The sequence below is a fragment of the Salvelinus fontinalis genome, chromosome 18, assembly GCF_029448725.1.
Source record: "Salvelinus fontinalis isolate EN_2023a chromosome 18, ASM2944872v1, whole genome shotgun sequence".
Taxonomy (NCBI): Eukaryota; Metazoa; Chordata; class Actinopteri; order Salmoniformes; family Salmonidae; genus Salvelinus; species Salvelinus fontinalis.
This window is the reverse complement of record NC_074682.1, coordinates 11,105,314-11,123,705: the sequence shown is the minus strand read 5'-3', so window position 1 is coordinate 11,123,705 and position 18,392 is coordinate 11,105,314. Positions and strand designations below refer to the sequence as shown.

General features: G+C 47.4%; 1 protein-coding gene across 5 annotated transcripts in view; it reads left to right on the top strand.

The window, feature by feature from the left end:
• The window catches only part of LOC129814952 (voltage-dependent calcium channel subunit alpha-2/delta-2-like), a 264,188-nt gene that overhangs the window by 44,019 nt on the left and 201,777 nt on the right, over window positions 1-18,392 (top strand). For all 5 annotated transcript variants that reach the window (XM_055868130.1, XM_055868128.1, XM_055868131.1 and 2 more), the window contains exon 3: window positions 10,326-10,442. In XM_055868130.1, coding sequence (XP_055724105.1) covers window positions 10,326-10,442 — 117 coding nt within the window. The remainder of the gene's footprint in view (window positions 1-10,325; window positions 10,443-18,392) is intronic.

Sequence of the window (18,392 nt, the reverse complement as noted above, 5' to 3'; positions counted from 1 at the left end):
CTCTGGCTACTCTCTCTATTTGCCTCTCTCTCTCTCTCTCTCTCTCTCTCTCTCTCTCTCTCTCTCTCGCTCTCTCGCTCTCTCTCTCTCTCTCTCTCTCTCAGTCTTTCTCTCTCTGTACTCTCTCACAGTAAGGCGGTTATGGTGTATATGTCTCTCTGGGAGCAGAAACAGGCACGCTGGCTGGCCGTGGGGGAGTTTGTTTAGTTGAATACTGTATGTTACTTCTCTATGACCAGTTGATTTTGCTGAAAGGGGATCATTAATGGGAGTAGTTACAGTAAGTGACTGCTTGCAGAGTCCATCTGGCCTCGTTTGTCAGTCTGTGTGTTTGTATGTCTGTGTGTTTGTCAGTCTGTGTGTTTGTATGTCTGTGTGTTTGTATGTCTGTGTGTTTGTCAGTCTGTGTGTTTGTTTGTATGTCTGTGTGTTTGTCAGTCTGTGTGTTTGTATGTCTGTGTGTTTGTCAGTCTGTGTGTTTGTCAGTCTGTGTGTTTGTCAGTCTGTGTGTTTGTATGTCTGTGTGTTTGTCAGTCTGTGTGTTTGTTTGTATGTCTGTGTCTTGGGGGGAGGGGGGTTGTCAGGTTATATTAGAGAGCCTCTATTCATACTGTTGTGGAGTTAGTTTGTTAGTTTGTTGGTGATGTGGACGCCAAGGAACTTGAAGCTCTCAACCTGCTCCACTGCATCCCCGTCTATGAGAATGGGGGCGTGCTCGCTCCTCCTTTTTCCTGTTGTCCACAAGCATCGTATGAATGAGATCTGAATGAGGGGTCGAACTGTTCTAGACGACGTCCTTATAAGGAGCTGGTTGCTCTCGAGTCAATCCTGATTGGCAGCGGGACTATGCTAGGGTATGAAGGAAGTGTTGGACGGGTGCCACGATGTGAGTGTGAATGAGCTCTGGCATGTATCAGTCAGACAGGTAGGTAGAGGGAGCTCTCCACTCATTACAATCAGCACAGTACCAGTCAGTTACTGTTAGAGTTTGTTCCGTAACAGCGTCATTCCAGCTGGCAGACATACAGACATACAGGTGATGGTGATGGATACAACCTGTGAATGGGTGTGGACATTCAGGTGGATACAGTGCCCCTGTCCTTGGTTCTGCTAGGTAGATCTGACAGAATGTTGTGTACACAAATGCCTGACTGTGTGCCATAGTGCTGTGTGTGTGTTTGTGACTTGTCTACTTTGTTCTTTATCTTGGTTGACAGTCCCTCTGATCACGTTACGCATCATGTTCTCTCTCTCTCGCTCTCTCTCTCTCTGTCTTTCTCTCTCTCTCTCTCTTTGTCTCTCTCTTTGTCTCTCTCTCTCTCTTTCTGGCTACTCTCTCTCTCCCTCTCTCTTTCTCTCTCTCTCTCTCTCTCTCTCTCTCTCTCTCTCTCTCTCTCTCTCTCTCTCTCTCTCTCTCTCTCTCTTTGTCTCTCTCTCTCTCTTTCTGGCTACTCACTCTCTATCTCTCTTTCACTCTCTCTCTCTCTCTCTCTTTCACTCTCTCTCTCTCTTTCTGGCTACTCTCTCTTTCACTCTCTCTCTCTCTCTTTCACTCTCTCTCTCTCTTTCACTCTGTCTCTTTCGCGCTGTCTCTCTCTCTCTTTCACTCTCTCTCTCTTTCACTCTCTCTCTTTCACTCTCTCTCTCTCTCTTTCACTGTCTCTTTCGCGCTCTCTCTCTCTCTCTTTCACTCTCTCTCTCTTTCACTCTCTCTCTTTCGCTCTCTCTCTCTCTCACTCTCTCTCTTTCACTCTCTCTCTTTCACTCTCTCTTTTGCGCTCTCTCTCTCTTTCACTCTCTCTCTTTCGTGCTCTCTCTCTCTCTCTCTCTCTCTCTCTCTCTCTCTCTCTCTCTCTCTCTCTCTCTCTCTCTCTCTCTCTCTCTCTCTCTCTCTCTCTCTCTCTCTCTCTGCTGCGTCTCTAATCTAAGCCTCCCCCTCAGGGCTAGTGTGTGTAAACATTCAGACTGTGATGAGAGCCCAGAATGCATCATGCTCAGTGTGGTTCGACTCAGTGAACCAGCTTTGTAGTTGATCACTCTGGCTTGGATCACTGTTGAGTTCAACTTCTTTATTTGGACCATTTGAGTCAAATTGTTGAGTTGTTTTGGTCCTTGGCAGATAGGCCTATGCCAATGTGATATTTCCATGTTTTGTGGTGCTGTTTTTAGTGGTGGCTGGCTGGTTGTGTATGCGTTGTGGCATGTACACTGACTGTACAAAACATTAATATTGAGTTGCACCCCCATTGACTCTACAAGGTGTTGAAAGCGTTCCACAGGGATGCTGGCCGATATTGACTCCAATGCTTCCCACAGTTTTGTCAAGTTGGCTGGTTGTCCTTTGGGTGGTGGACCATTCTTGATACACACGGGAAACTGTTGAGCGTGAAAAACCCAGTGGCGCTGCAGTTCTTGACACAAACCTGGCACCTACTAACATACCCCGTTCAAAGGCACTTAAGTATTGTGTCTTGCCCATTCACCCTCTGAATGACACACATACACAATCCATGCCTCAATTGTCTGAAGGCTTAAAAAGACTTCTTTAACCTGTCTCCTCCTCTTCATCTACACTGATTGAAGTGGATTTAAGGTGACATCAATAAGGGATCATGGATTCTTAATGTTTTGAACACTCAGTGTATATGTCATGTAATGACAAACTAAATTGAAGATTGATTTGTGGCAGGGTGTTTTCTTCTCTCCAACGTCAGAGCATGAACACTCTGAAGGACACATTAGGGCCACCGTTGCAGTCAACTGTCCTGCTCCGTCTCACTGAACTCCTCTGGAAGCCGGAGTGTCCCTGGCTGTTCTATGCTCTCAGTCGTATTGAGCTATGACGTCGGTCCTAGCGGTCCTGGCGTGTTGGGTTTTATCGAGCTCCTCTGGGGGTCTGCCGAGCCATGCCCGAGCCGTGCCGAGCCGTTGGTTCCCCCTGCCTGTGTTCTCTATTATTGAACTGTTCCCGGGGCCTGTGGATGCTGGCTCGGTCTGCTCGGCAGAGCCCTCTAATATTCCTTAATGATGTGGCATCTGTCTCTGTCACCCTCAGCCGGCACCAGCCAGACGCCTTCTACTGTGGCTGACTTCACCGAGCGATAAGAAGTCCTGCTGCCAGAGAAACCAGCAGAGAGCCCCAACAAACAACTCTCTTTTCGACAAAGCGGGAGGCGAACATAATTGTCTTTTTTCTTCATTTTTTTCATTTTTTTCATTTTTTGGAGTTATTTCTGAGATAGTGAACGCAGAGGTGTTTGAAATTGTTTTGCCGCTTTGGCAACACTTATTCAGGGAACTGGAGTAGAGTCGCAGACGGGGAGAGACGGTGAGTTGTGATTGGACAAGCAGAAAACTGTGGCTCTCTGATTGGATAAGGACAGATTAACAGATTCTCTGGAATGTCGCCACCCCACTCTTTCCCCATCTGTGTGTTTACACTCACACACTCTGAGCTTGGCACACAGGAACTAGTTATCATAGCTAATGATCAGTGTGTGAGTGCACCACACATGTCTATGTGTGTGTGTGTTTGTGTGTGTGTCACTCTCATGACTGCCAGGGAGAGCATATTGGCATGGATTGGCATGCCCGCTCTCTCGGATCCTATGTTAGTGTTGTGAGCAGCCGGCTCCATTGGCCCTATCCACACTGCAGAGCCACCACAACTGCCAGTTTCCTCCTCTGCTGTGTGAATGACAGTCGTACCCAGGAAACTGTCTGGGCATCATAGGCATGACTCAGTCACATCACTGATACCCGTGTCTTTTTTTCTGTGAAGTCAGTCCAATTCACACATTTCATTATTTGAGTTTCTGCCACTGCTATGACATACATCCTATTTCAACGGTATTCAATTTTCCTTTTCTGAATAAATCGCAAAATAAAATCACCAGTCATGTCTAGGGTTGGCTACATTGAAAGTAATGAATGCTGCTGAGAGTGTGTCAGTATGATTTCAGATGAAAACTGCACAGGGTGCTGTATGCAAATATCTAGCTTAACGGAAAATGTCATATATTTACTCAACTGTACCTGGTGTTTCCCTGGTCCAAATATATTTCTCTCCAAATACTGTATAATCCACCAACGTCAGCTTTCTAGTCATAGTCAGACTGGTTGTGTGGGTCTTCTACAACCGAGTGTCTCCTAGCTGAAGTCAATCTCTAAAAAGCTCTCAGATATCATCTCACTGAGGCGTTTGTTCTCAAAGCTCTTCAGCGCTGGTCAATCATCTCAGACTCCTAGTTACTGACGATTTAAGCCTGTCATTCCCAGAGTATTACCACGAGCTGGCAATCACTTACTTCTGTTACCAATAATGAACGTCCCCAGCAGCCACTGGTTTGGAACTCTGTACGGTTGACAACACAATATCCATCACATTTTTGTAAAAGCCTCCTATCTCACTAGTGGAGGCTGTAATGACCATTGGTGTTTTCTAAAATGGCAGCCGATTCCCTATGTAGTGCACTACTTTTGACCAGGGCCCTTAGGGTGCACTACATTGTATACATAGGGAATAGGGTGCAATATGTCTCTCTCCTTCTAGAGATACAGTACCTGCATCTAGCTCTCTATGGTGCCAGCATCTGTCAGAGCTGTGAGCACAATACAACACAATCCTACTTTGTTTGTCTCTATGGAGCTGTTATCACTGAGTTGCAGTGGGAGCACACTAAACAGGTTTGTGCCCATCGATCCAGCTAGAGATATAGTTGTCTAGTGAGACATACGACATGGTGCAAAAGGCTGTGTGTATGTGGCTTCCAGAAGAGGGTGCTAGCTGCAGTCTAGGGTCCCCATAGGACAGCTGAAGAAGGAATTTTTGGTTCCAGATAGAATCCTTTCAGGTTCCACGTAGAACCCTCTGTAGAAATTGTTCTACAGTGCTGTGAAAAAGTATTTGCCCCCTTTCTAATTGTCTCTACTTTTGCATATTTTTGATACTGAATGTTATCAGATCTTAAACCAAAACCTAATATTAGATAAAGGGGACCTGAGTGAACAAGTAACAACAATTAAATACTTATTTAATTTATTTCATAAACAAAGTTATGCAACACCCAATGCCCCTGTGTGAAAAAGTAATTGCCCCCTTACACTCAACATGTAACGTCAGGAGAATGATGGGTGTAGAGTCAGGCGCAGAGAGCAGAAGTTTCACGGGGAAAAACGCTTTAATGTCCACAGTCAAACAGGAACAGGTACAAAAGGGGTGACGCCAAAACACAGGCGCAAACACAACCCAAAGACCACTGTGAAATAAACTGGACAGCGAAAACCCAAAATCAATAATCCACCTCCGACGTAACATGACAACCAATAAGCCCGCAGAAACACTAGCGGGCGAAACTAAACTAAATAGTACACCTCCCAACACCCCAACAAGAAACAGGTGAAAACAATTAGACAGACATAAACGAAAAGGAAAAAGGGATCGGTGGCAGCTAGTAGACCGGCGACGACGACCGCCGAGCGCCACCCGAACGGGAAGGGGAGCCACCTTCGGTAGTATTTGTGACACAACAACTGGTTGTGTCACCTTCAGCTGCAATGACTCAAACCACACTTCCTGTAGTTGTTGATCAGTCTCTCACATTGCTGTGGAGGAATTTTGGCCTACTTTTCCACGCTTTAACTCAGCGACATTTGTGGGCCGTCAAGCTTGAACTGCTCTTTTCAAGTCCTGTCACAACATCTCAATTGTCTCAATACAAAATGTCATATGTGTTGCTTTTTTAGACGTTTCCATGTCGACTTGATTGTGTGTTTTGGATCGACTGTCTTGCTGCATGACCCAGCTGCGCTTCAGCTTCAGCTCACAGACGGATGGCCTGACATTCTCCTGTGGAATTCTCTGATACAAAGCAGAATCATGCTTCCTTCTATTAAGTTGTCCAGGTCCTTAGGCAGCAAAGCATCCCCAATACCACCACCATGCTTGACCGTTGGTTCTTACTGTGGAATGCAGTGTTTGGTTTTCACCAGGCATAATGGGACCCATGTCCTTTGATACTTTTGATACTTTTGACTCATCTGGCCATAAAATATTCTTCCAAAAGTCTTGATGATCGTCCAGGTGCTTCCAGGTGCTTTTTGGGCAAACTTGAGTCCACTTTGTGGGCACGATGGTATGAAGGAAGACCCAGATGCAGACCACGTTGAATGAACAGTAGTCTAATGTTCTAACACGGGCGGGCAAAAGACAGGTCAAGGCAGGCAGGGGTCAGAAAACCAGAGGTCGGGAAACGGTACCAGACGGCAGGCAGAGCTCAGGGTCGGGTCAGGCGGAGATTGGTAAATCCAGAGGGGGGCAGAGGTACAGGTCAGCAGGCTCAGGGTCAAGGACAGTCAGATTGGTCAGGCAGGCGGGCTCAGGGTCAGGACAGGCAAAGATCAAAAACCGGGAGGGCAAGAAAAGAGAGACTAGAAAAAGCAGGCGCTGAGCCACTAAACGCTGGTTGACTCGAACTGGCAACAGACAAACGGAGAACACAGGTATAAGTACACAGGGGATAATGGGGAAGATGGGCGACACCTGGAGGGAGGTGGAGACAAAGACAGGTGAAACAGATCAGGGCGTGACAGATGGGTCCCATTATGTCTGGCGAAAAGCAAACACTTTTAGGTTCACAATCTTTTTTCTTCTGAGAGTGTAGTTATAATGAATATGCATATCTCATGAAAAGAAGATAATAAAATACAAAAGCTGCAGGTCGACCTTATTCCCTTTTTTTTTGTTAATGTTCTGAAGCACGTCTCCAAACTATCTGGGTGTCTGTGAGTGTCTGTAATAGCGGCTGTACGATTCCCATGAATCTCAGTGAGGAAGAGCAGGCCCACAGAGCACCACCGCACATTAAGGGAATGCATATTGATTTAAAAACAAATTTGACATGGTTTTTAAAATCGACTTGGAAAATGCATCACTTAAAAAGAGCCAGGGGTTTGCAGTCTGTCAATGGAGCGGAGCAAACTTCGCTCTTGCTTTATGCTTTAATAAGATTCCGCTAATGGCTTCTACCACCTTGAGAAAAGCCCTCCTCTCAAATGGCGTGTGTGTGCGTGCACGCACGCACGCGCACACACGTGCTCACCTGACTATTGGTCTGTGGCTGTGAGGGTTGCCTCATCTTGCACTGGGGCTAATTACTTGTGGGATTTATGTGTGCATGCGTGTGTGCAAGCGTGCGTGCACGCGTGTGTGCGAGCGTGCGTGTGTGCGTGCGTATGTGTGTGTCTGTGCAATGGTGAGTTACACAGTGCAGGCTAATGACTTCTCCTGGGTGGGTAATTGAGGCACATGAACATAAAAAACTGGGGACTAGAAACACCTGTCTGTTTTAAAACCCCAGCCACCACAGACATCATAAAGGAGAGAAAACTTCTGTCTGTATTTGAAGTATCAGTCAAAAGTTCGGACACACCTACTTATTCAAGGGTTTTTCTTTATTTTTACTATGTACTACATTGTAGAATAATAGTGAAGACATCAACACTATCAAATAACACATATGGAATCATGTAGTAACCAAAAAAGTGTTAAACAAATCAAAATATATTGCAAATTTTATATTCTTCAAAGTAGCCACCCTTTGCCTTGATGACAGTTTTGCACACTCTCGGCATTCTCTCAACCAGCTTAATGAGGACTGCTTTTCCAACAGTCTTGAAGGAGTTCCCACATATACTGAGCACTTGTTGGCAGCTATTCCTTCACTCTGCTGTCCTTCAACTCATCCCAAACCATCACAATTGGGTTGAGATCGGGTGATTTGTGGAGGCCAGGTCATCTGATGCAGCACTCCATCCCTCTCCTTCTTGGTCAAATAGCCCTTACACAGCCTGGAGGTGTGTTAGTTCATTGTCCTTTTAAAAAACAAATGATAGTCCCACTAATCGCAAACCAGATAGGATGGCGTATTGCTGCAGATTCCTGTGGTAGCCATGCTGGTTAAGTGTGCCTTGAATCCTAAATAAATCACAGACAGTGACACCAGCAAAGCATCCCCACACCATCACACCTCTTCCGCCATGCTTCACGATGGGAACCACAAATGCAGAGATCATCCGTTCACCTACTCTGCATCTCACAAAGACACGGAGGTTGGACTCAAATTTGGACTCATCAGACCAAAGGACAGATTTCCACCGGTCTAATGTCCATTGCTCATGTTTCTTGGCCCAATCAAGTCTCTTCTTATTATTGGTGTCCTTTAGTAGTGGTTTCTTTGCAGCAAATTGACCATGAATGCCTGATTCACGCAGTCTCCTCTGAACAGTTGATGTTGAGATGTGTTTGTTACTTGACCTCTGTGAAGCATTTATTTGGGCTGCGATCTGAGGTGCAGTTAACTCTAATGAACTTATCTGCAGCAGATGTAACTCTGATTCTTCCTTTCCTGTTGCGATGATCATGAGAGCCAGGTTCATCAAAGGCTTGATGGTTTTTGCGATTGTACTTGAAGAAACTTTCAAAGTTCTTTACATTTTCCTGACCTTCATGTCTTAAGGTAATGCTGGACTGTCATTTCTCTTTGCTTATTTGAGCTGTTCTTGCCATAATATGGACTTGGTCTTTTACCAAATAGGGCTGTCGTCTGTATACCACCCCTACAACACAACTGATTGGCTACAACACATTAATAAGGAAAGACATTCCATAAATGTACTTTTAACAAGGCACACCTGTTAATTGAAATGCTTTCCAGGTGACTACCTCATGAAGCTGGTTGAGAGAATGCCAATAGTGGGTAAAGCTGTCATCAAGTCAAAGGGTGGCTACTTTGAATAATCTCAAATATAAAATATATTTAGATTTGTTTAACACATTTTTGGTTACTACATGATTCCATATGTGTTATTTCATAGTTTTGATATTTTCACTATTATTCTACAATGTAGAAAATAGTACAAATAAAGAAAAACCTTGAATGAGCATTTTCTACAATGTAGAAAATAGTACAAATAAAGAAAAACCTTGAATGAGCAGTATGTTCAGATCTTCCTTGGGAAAGAGCTCTTCTTACCTCAATGGAACTTTCTGGTTAAATCAAGGTTCAACACAAAATCTCCTTGACCATAAAATGGCTGCCTTTGTAACCTAACAGTAATCTATCAGGGGACAGACACAACAAGACACTATAGGTAATCTAGCTAAAGTGTTTAGTTGGCATGGTCGGTGCCTGTTCTTGGCTCATCTCCATGAGGGCCAGGGGAGGGAGAGGAGACCGCTACTGGCTGGCTCTCTGCCCGCCCACCTTTTAGCCTGACAAAGATAGATCATGGGTGATGGAGGCTGGCATTTTTCTCTTCTAATCACTGCACGCAAAACACGTAAATCTCACCGGAAAAATAGCTCATGTCAGCGATAGATCTATATTACCCTTTCACCCCTTTTCAGGAAGTAACAGAGGAAGTAAATCAGACTTATGTGGTTATGTTTCACTTTGATGAATGCACCAATCAAGAGAGTGTATGTAAAGCACATTCCCACACATTGACTTGAAGGAGGCAATGGGGCTGCTCCTTAATACACATACATGTACTGTACATAGCCTAATCATATAACAGGTACATGAAACATGTTCACAAAATAGTTCCTACTACAAACCCACCAACGCATAGTGAGGGCGGTTTTGCGGTGTGAGTGTGTGCCTTGTTGATGAACAGTGCAGTGTCTTATAGGGCAATCAGGATCAGTGTTTAACCCAAGGGAGGTGGCCTGCTTTGGACCACAGAGCCTGTTTGTCTGTCTGCCTGCCAGAGCCCCGACCCAGGACTGCTGCTGAGGACGGCTGAGTCAGGTGAAACAGAAGATTCTGGGAGAGGAGGATAATCTTCCCGAGTGCATTTTTTTCTGGCTGGTTCTGAAATGGAATCCTATATCACCATAGCCTATAGGGTAGCACTGCTTTTGGCCAGAGCCCATGAGGTTGTACACAGCTTCTCTGTGTGGCCAAACATCTGTCATGATTCTGGCTTCTGGTTGGCTGTCTGTACCCTGGTCACAAGCCTCCGTCTTTGTCTCTCCCTAGTATATTTGTCATCACTTTCCACTAATGGATCTTGGATATTTAGCTTGTCTCTAGTTTTAATGACTCGTATTTAGTGGCTGGCTTGATATCACCCCACAAACCTCAGCTGGTTGGGTTACACTGTTCGATAAAGGACAGTTCTGTCCTATTAGCTACAGTAAATGACCTGCCAAGTATGTACTATGTTGAAAATGGACAGCATAGCAATGGCCAGTGTTTTCGTGCCCAGTTCATCAACTGACAGACATTTTGAACTGACCTTTGACTCCTGTGTTCCCTTTGTAGATTTACAATGAGAAGAAGAGCCAGTTTGACATCAAGAGGAACAATCCCAAGGACCTGGTGGAGAGGGTGGCACGAGACATCGCCAAGCTGCTCACTAGCAAAAGGAGAGCCCTGGAGGTAAGAGGATGGTACTGCCGTACTTGACCGAGGAGAGACATTCCACGAGGGGGGAATAGTTAATTCCATATAGGAACATGCTGGAGGGGTTAGTTTCATATCTTCTTAAAGGGTTCGAGGGTTTTCGAAGGGAACGGAATGTCCTTGAAGATAGTTGTGCTATTCTAGTGACTGAAGGGAAAGATCCAGAGAGGAGGGGAGTGTTTTAGAGGTGACCGTTGAGGGGAGACAATTATTTCCATCATTATGTTTAGACATGCCCTCTGACTGGTTTGTTTCTTGCACCCGGTGCCGAGTCTCAACCCCCGCCGCTCACCCTCCAAGAGAGAGCAGAGAGAAAATATTCCAAATCAGATTGGATATTCCAAAAAGCCGATCGTGTTACGGAGCATGATAGAGTCACTGTTTGAACTAATCCCGAAAAATGTGATTTGTAAAAATGAAAAATATTCTGCTTTATTAGGCTGTCTGACAAAGCAGTTCATAGGTTGTTTGGCTTAAATCGGCTGCGCATTCACATGTGCAGGACACTGTGGACGCACCATTCTACCTAACCAGATCTACGCTTGATAATCAGAGTTTGTGTTCATTATACTAGAGCTAGTTGGTGCGTTTTCTGTAATGTTGTCGGCGAATGTTCTCTGAATGGAACTAGGTTAGAGTTCACGAAAATGTGCACGCTGAATGTTCACACATTGAGGGTAAACACACACACACACACACACACACACACACACACACACACACACACACACACACACACACACACACACACACACACACACACACACACACACACACACACACACACACACACACACACACACACACACACACACACACACACATGGGCTCTTAAGCCTACAGGAAGAGTGGAGCCACAGAGCCATACTGCTCTGAGGGGGGATGAGAGAGAACAAGAGAGAGAGAGAGAGAGAGAGAGAGATGTCTTTATTCTTTTGGAACTTCTGTGAGTGTAATGTTTACTTTTCATTTTTATTGTTTATTTCACGTTTGTTTATTATCTACTTCACTTACCTTGGCAATGTTAACATGTGTTTCCCATGCCAATAAAGTCCTTAAATTGAATTGAAATTGAATTGAGAGAGAGTGTGAGAGAGAGTGTGAGAGAGAGAGAGAGAGAGAGAGAGAGAGAGAGAGTGTGCAGGGTGTTGTGGTGGAGGAAGGCTGTAGACTACTCCTCTCCTTCTGTCTGTGCTGCCCTCAGTGGTGCCCTCAAGGCAAAAGTGCTGCTGCTTTCACCAGCCAAGCCTCTTGAATGGACAGTTGAGGATAGATTTGAACAATACGGTGTCTTACAGGAGAAGGCACAGTAACCCCAAGCATCACAGCACAGCCTCTTAAAAGGACAGGCAGCATGTCTAATTCTGTAGCATGGACCCTTAAAGGGGAAAGGTACTGTATCACAATGTGCCCCATACTCATGCCGTGCGTGGGAATGAAATTGGACTGGCACTGACCTTCCGGCCCGTTTTGGCAGGGGTGCCCTGTGAGCTCAGTGTAGTGTAGTGCCCACGCCTCTCCCCTCCCCATGCCTGTGTGCCCATCATGCCCTTCGTTCCCACCCCCCTGTTGGCCTAACCTCCTGGACCACACTGTCACCTCACATCCCATCTCCACTGCTCACTCAGGAGGGAGCAGAGCAAACGAGGTGAAAAAAGAGAAGGGATGGAATGAGAATGTCCACCCGAGGCTCAGGAAAAACCAGCGAAATGATGTTCAGAAATTCATAGATTTAAAAATGAGCAACAAGGCAGAGAGAGATGGAGGGCGAGAGAGAGGAGAGAGAGCGAGGCAGAGAGAAAGAAATGGAGGGAAAGAGCGAGATGGAGTGAGAAAGAGATGGAGAAAGGGAGATGGCTGGAGAGAAAGAGCGAGAGAGAAAGGGAAACATTTTCAAGAGCAAAAGGAAATGGAAGAGAGCAGGAGTAACGAGAGGAAGGAGAGAACAGAGGAAGGAGAGAACAGAGGGAGGAGAGAACAGAGGGAGGAGAGAACAGAGGGAGGAGAGAACAGAGGGAGGACAGAACAGAGGGAGGAGAGAACAGAGGGAGGAGAGAACAGAGGGAGGAGAGAACAGAGGGAGGAGAGAACAGAGGGAGGAGAGAACAGAGGGAGGAGAGAACAGAGGGAGGAGAGAACAGAGGGAGGACAGAACAGAGGGAGGAGAGAACAGAGGGAGGAGAGAACAGAGGGAGGAGAGAACAGAGGGAGGACAGAACAGAGGGAGGAGAGAACAGAGGGAGGACAGAACAGAGGGAGGACAGAACAGAGGGAGGAGAGAACAGAGGGAGGGCAGAACAGAGGAAGGAGAGAACAGAGGGAGGAGAGAACAGAGGAAGGAGAGAACAGAGGGAGGAGAGAACAGAGGGAGGAGAGAACAGAGGGAGGGCAGAACAGAGGAAGGAGAGAACAGAGGGAGGAGAGAACAGAGGGAGGAGAGAACAGAGGGAGGAGAGAACAGAGGGAGGAGAAAACAGAGGGAGGAGAAAACAGAGGGAGGAGAGAACAGAGGGAGGAGAGAACAGAGGGAGGAGAGAACAGAGGGAGGGCAGAAGAGAGGGAGGAGAGAACAGAGGGAGGAGAGAACAGAGGGAGGAGAGAACAGAGGGAGGGCAGAACAGAGGGAGGACAGAACAGAGGGAGGACAGAACAGAGGGAGGAGAGAACAGAGGGAGGACAGAACAGAGGGAGGACAGAACAGAGGGAGGGCAGAACAGAGGGAGGAGAGAACGGAGGGAGGAGAGAACGGAGGGAGGAGAGAACGGAGGGAGGAGAGAACGGAGGGAGGAGAGAACGGAGGGAGGAGAGAACGGAGGGAGGAGAGAACAGAGGGAGGAGAGAACAGAGGGAGGAGAGAACAGAGGGAGGAGAGAACAGAGGGAGGAGAGAACAGAGGGAGGAGAGAACAGAGGGAGGAGAGAACAGAGGGAGGAGAGAACAGAGGGAGGAGAGAACGGAGGGAGGAGAGAACGGAGGGAGGAGAGAACGGAGGGAGGAGAGAACGGAGGGAGGAGAGAACGGAGGGAGGACAGAACGGAGGGAGGAGAGAACGGAGGGAGGAGAGAACGGAGGGAGGAGAGAACGGAGGGAGGAGAGAACGGAGGGAGGAGAGAACGGAGGGAGGAGAGAACAGAGGGAGGAGAGAACAGAGGGAGGAGAGAACAGAGGGAGGAGAGAACAGAGGGAGGAGAGAACAGAGGGAGGAGAGAACAGAGGGAGGAGAGAACAGAGGGAGGAGAGAACAGAGGGAGGAGAGAACAGAGGGAGGAGAGAACAGAGGGAGGAGAGAACAGAGGGAGGAGAGAACAGAGGGAGGAGAGAACAGAGGGAGGACAGATCAGAGGGAGGACAGATCAGAGGGAGGAGAAAACAGAGGGAGGAGAGAACAGAGGGAGGAGAGAACAGAGGGAGGAGAGAACAGAGGGAGGAGAGAACAGAGGGAGGAGAGAACAGAGGGAGGGCAGAAGAGAGGGAGGAGAGAACAGAGGGAGGGCAGAACAGAGGGAGGGCAGAACAGAGGGAGGAGAGAACAGAGGGAGGAGAGAACAGAGGGAGGAGAGAACAGAGGGAGGAGAGAACAGAGGGAGGGCAGAACAGAGGGAGGAGAGAACAGAGGGAGGAGAGAACAGAGGGAGGGCAGAACAGAGGGAGTAGAGAACAGAGGGAGGAGAGAACAGAGGGAGGAGAGAACAGAGGGAGGAGAGAACAGAGGGAGGACAGAACAGAGGGAGGAGAGAACAGAGGGAGGGCAGAACAGAGGGAGTAGAGAACAGAGGGAGGAGAGAACAGAGGGAGGACAGAACAGAGGGAGGAGAGAACAGAGGGAGGAGAGAACAGAGGGAGGAGAGAACAGGCGAAGGAGAGAACAGAGGGAGGAGAGAACAGAGGGAGGAGAGAACAGAGGGAGGAGAGAACAGAGGGAGGGCAGAACAGAGGGAGGGCAGAACAGAGGGAGGAGAGAACAGAGGGAGGAGAGAACAGAGGGAGGAGAGAACAGAGGGAGGAGAGAACAGAGGGAGGGCAGAACAGAGGGAGTAGAGAACAGAGGGAGGAGAGAACAGAGGGAGGAGAGAACAGGCGAAGGAGAGAACAGAGGGAGGGCAGAACAGAGGGAGGACAGAACAGAGGGAGGAGAGAACAGAGGGAGGAGAGAACAGAGGGAGGAGAGAACAGAGGGAGGGCAGAACAGAGGAAGGAGAGAACGGAGGGAGGAGAGAACGGAGGGAGGAGAGAACAGAGGGAGGAGAGAACAGAGGGAGGAGAGAACAGAGGGAGGAGAGAACAGAGGGAGGACAGAACGGAGGGAGGAGAGAACGGAGGGAGGGCAGAACGGAGGGAGGACAGAACGGAGGGAGGAGAGAACGGAGGGAGGAGAGAACGGAGGGAGGAGAGAACGGAGGGAGGAGAGAACGGAGGGAGGAGAGAACGGAGGGAGGAGAGAACGGAGGGAGGAGAGAACAGAGGGAGGAGAGAACAGAGGGAGGAGAGAACAGAGGGAGGAGAGAACAGAGGGAGGAGAGAACAGAGGGAGGAGAGAACAGAGGGAGGGCAGAACAGAGGGAGTAGAGAACAGAGGGAGGAGAGAGCAGAGGGAGTAGAGAACAGAGGGAGTAGAGAACAGAGGGAGGAGAGAACAGAGGGAGGGCAGAACAGAGGGAGGAGAGAACAGAGGGAGGAGAGAACAGAGGGAGGAGAGAACAGAGGGAGGAGAGAACAGAGGGAGGAGAGAACAGAGGGAGGAGAGAACAGAGGGAGGGCAGAACAGAGGGAGGAGAGAACGGAGGGAGGAGAGAACGGAGGGAGGAGAGAACGGAGGGAGGAGAGAACGGAGGGAGGAGAGAACGGAGGGAGGAGAGAACGGAGGGAGGAGAGAACGGAGGGATGAGAGAACGGAGGGAGGAGAGAACGGAGGGATGAGAGAACGGAGGGAGGAGAGAACGGAGGGAGGAGAGAACGGAGGGAGGAGAGAACGGAGGGAGGAGAGAACGGAGGGAGGAGAGAACGGAGGGAGGAGAGAACGGAGGGAGGACAGAACGGAGGGAGGACAGAACGGAGGGAGGACAGAACGGAGGGAGGAGAGAACGGAAGGAGGAGAGAACGGAGGGAGGAGAGAACGGAGGGAGGAGAGAACGGAGGGAGGAGAGAACAGAGGGAGGAGAGAACAGAGGGAGGAGAGAACAGAGGGAGGACAGAACAGAGGGAGGAGAGAACAGAGGGAGGAGAGAACAGAGGGAGGACAGAACAGAGGGAGGACAGAACAGAGGGAGGAGAGAACAGAGGGAGGAGAGAACAGAGGGAGGAGAGAACAGAGGGAGGAGAGAACAGAGGGAGGAGAGAACAGAGGGAGGAGAGAACAGAGGGAGGAGAGAACAGAGGGAGGAGAGAACAGAGGGAGGAGAGAACAGAGGGAGGAGAGAACAGAGGGAGGAGAGAACAGAGGGAGTAGAGAACAGAGGGAGTAGAGAACAGAGGGAGGAGAGAACAGAGGGAGGAGAGAACAGAGGGAGGAGAGAACAGAGGGAGTAGAGAACAGAGGGAGGAGAGAACAGAGGGAGGAGAGAACAGAGGGAGGAGAGAACAGAGGGAGGGCGAAACAGAGGGAGGACAGAACAGGCGAAGGAGAGAAGGGAGTCATTTTCTGGTCATTTAAGAACACAAGGCTCATAAAACTTCACGGAAAACAGTTCATCTATTTCATTTCACCAAATGAGAAATTCTTGCGCTAAACAGAAAATGAATGACATTAGCTGAATCAATTCTGAATCAACTCCATTAGGGATTCATACAGTTGAAGTCAGAAGTTTACATACACCTGGCCAAATACATGTAAACCCAGGCTTTCACAATTCCTGACATTTAATCCTAGTAAAACTTCCCTGTCTTAGGTCAGTTAGGATCACCACTTTATTTTAAGAATGTGAAATGTCAGAATAATAGTAGAGAGAATGATCTATTTCAGCTTTTATTTCTTTCACCACATTCCCAGTGGGTCAGACGTTTACATACACTCAATTAGTATTTGGTAGCATTGCCTTGAAATTGTTTAACTTGAGTCAAACGTTTCGGGTAGCCTTCCATAAGCTTCCCACAATAAGTTGGGTGAATTTTGTCCCATTCCTCCTGACAGAGCTGGTGTAACTGAGTCAGGTTTGTACGACTCCTTGCTCGCACACACTTTTTCAGTTCTGCCAATACATTTTCTATAGGATTGAGGGCAGGGCTTTGTGATGGCCACTCCAATACCTTGACTTTGTTGCCCTTAAGCCATTTTGCCACAACTATGGAAGTATGCTTGGCGTCATTGTCCATTTGGAAGACCCATTTGCGACCAAGCTTTAACTTCCTAACTGATGTCTTGAGATTCAATATATCCACATCATTTTCCTACCATAATGATGCCATCTATTTTGTGAAGTGCACCAGTCCCTCCTGCAGCAAGGCACCCCCACAACATGATGCTGCCACCCCCGTGCTTCACGGTTGGGATGGTGTTCTTCGGCTTGCAAGCCTCCCCCTTTTTCCTCCAAACATAACAATGGTAATTATGGCCAAACAGTTCTATTTTTGTTTCATCAGACAAGAGGACATTTCTCCAAAAAGTATGATCTTTGTCCCCATGTGCAGTTGCAAACCGTAGTCTGGCTTTTTTATGGCGGTTTTGGAGCAGTGGCTTCTTCCTTGCTGAGCGGCCTTTCAGGTTGTGTTATTTTTATATTGAGGTCTTGGCTGATTTCTTTTGATTTTCCCATGATGTCAAGCAACGAGGCCCTGAGTTTGAAGGTAGGCCTTGAAATACATCCACAGGTACACCTCCAATTGTCTCAAATGATGTCAATTAGTCTATCAGAATCTTCTAAAGCCATGACATCATTTTCTGGAATTTTCCAAGCTGTTTAAAGGCACAGTCAACTTAGTGTATGTAATCTTCTGACCCACTGGAATTGTGATGCAGTGAATGATAAGTGAAATAATCTGTCTGTAAACAATTGTTGGAAAAATCACTTGTGTCATTCACAAAGTAGATGTCCTAACCGACTTGGCAAAACTATAGTTTGTTAACAAGAAATGTGTGGAGTGGTTGAAAAACGAGTTTTGATGACTCCAACTTAAGTGTATGTAAACTTCCGACTTCAACTGTATATAGTGTGAAGTGAAACCAGACTCGTTACATGCTGACGTGTGTGTGTCCTCGTGCGCCATCGGCCGCATGTTGACTTTGTCCATCCACACCAGACGCGATCAGGATACGCAGGTTGGAAAAAATAAGAAACCCTCACGCTGCTCTTGATAGTATCACTGCTCTTTAACACGATTTACGTATCGGCCTCAAGGCCTTCATCAGCTCTGACAAAGGGCTTGAGGCCGATAGGTAAATCTTATTGAAGAGCAGTGATACTATCAAGAGCAGTGTGAGGGTTTCTTATTTTTTCTCATCTTATTCAACTGTTACCTGCAACAAAGGACATGTAGGTTGAAATATCAAAACAAACTCTGAACCAACTATATTCAATTGGGGACAGGTCAAAATACAGTACACGAAACATTCATGGGCATTTAGCTAGCTGGCTTGCTGTTGCTAGCTAATTTGTCCTGGGATATAAACATTGGGTTGTTATTTTACCTGAAATGTACACGGCCCTTTTTTTCTTGTACCTTTGTAGACTTTTGACCCATTTTGAGTCACACCAAATCATGTGCTCTCCACTCCCACAATTAATCCACAGATAAAAAAGGGTAAACCTAGTTAGTATCTAGTAATCTCTCCTCCTTCAGTCTTCTTCTCCTGTGGACTTTATATGGCGGTTGGCAACCGACGTTGACTGGAGTGTGGACCTCAGCTCATCTTTAAATCACCACGTGGGTATATGCTCCTAAAAAAACAACGAGGAGATGGGAGAAGCGGGACTTGCAGCTCGTCAAGCGTCC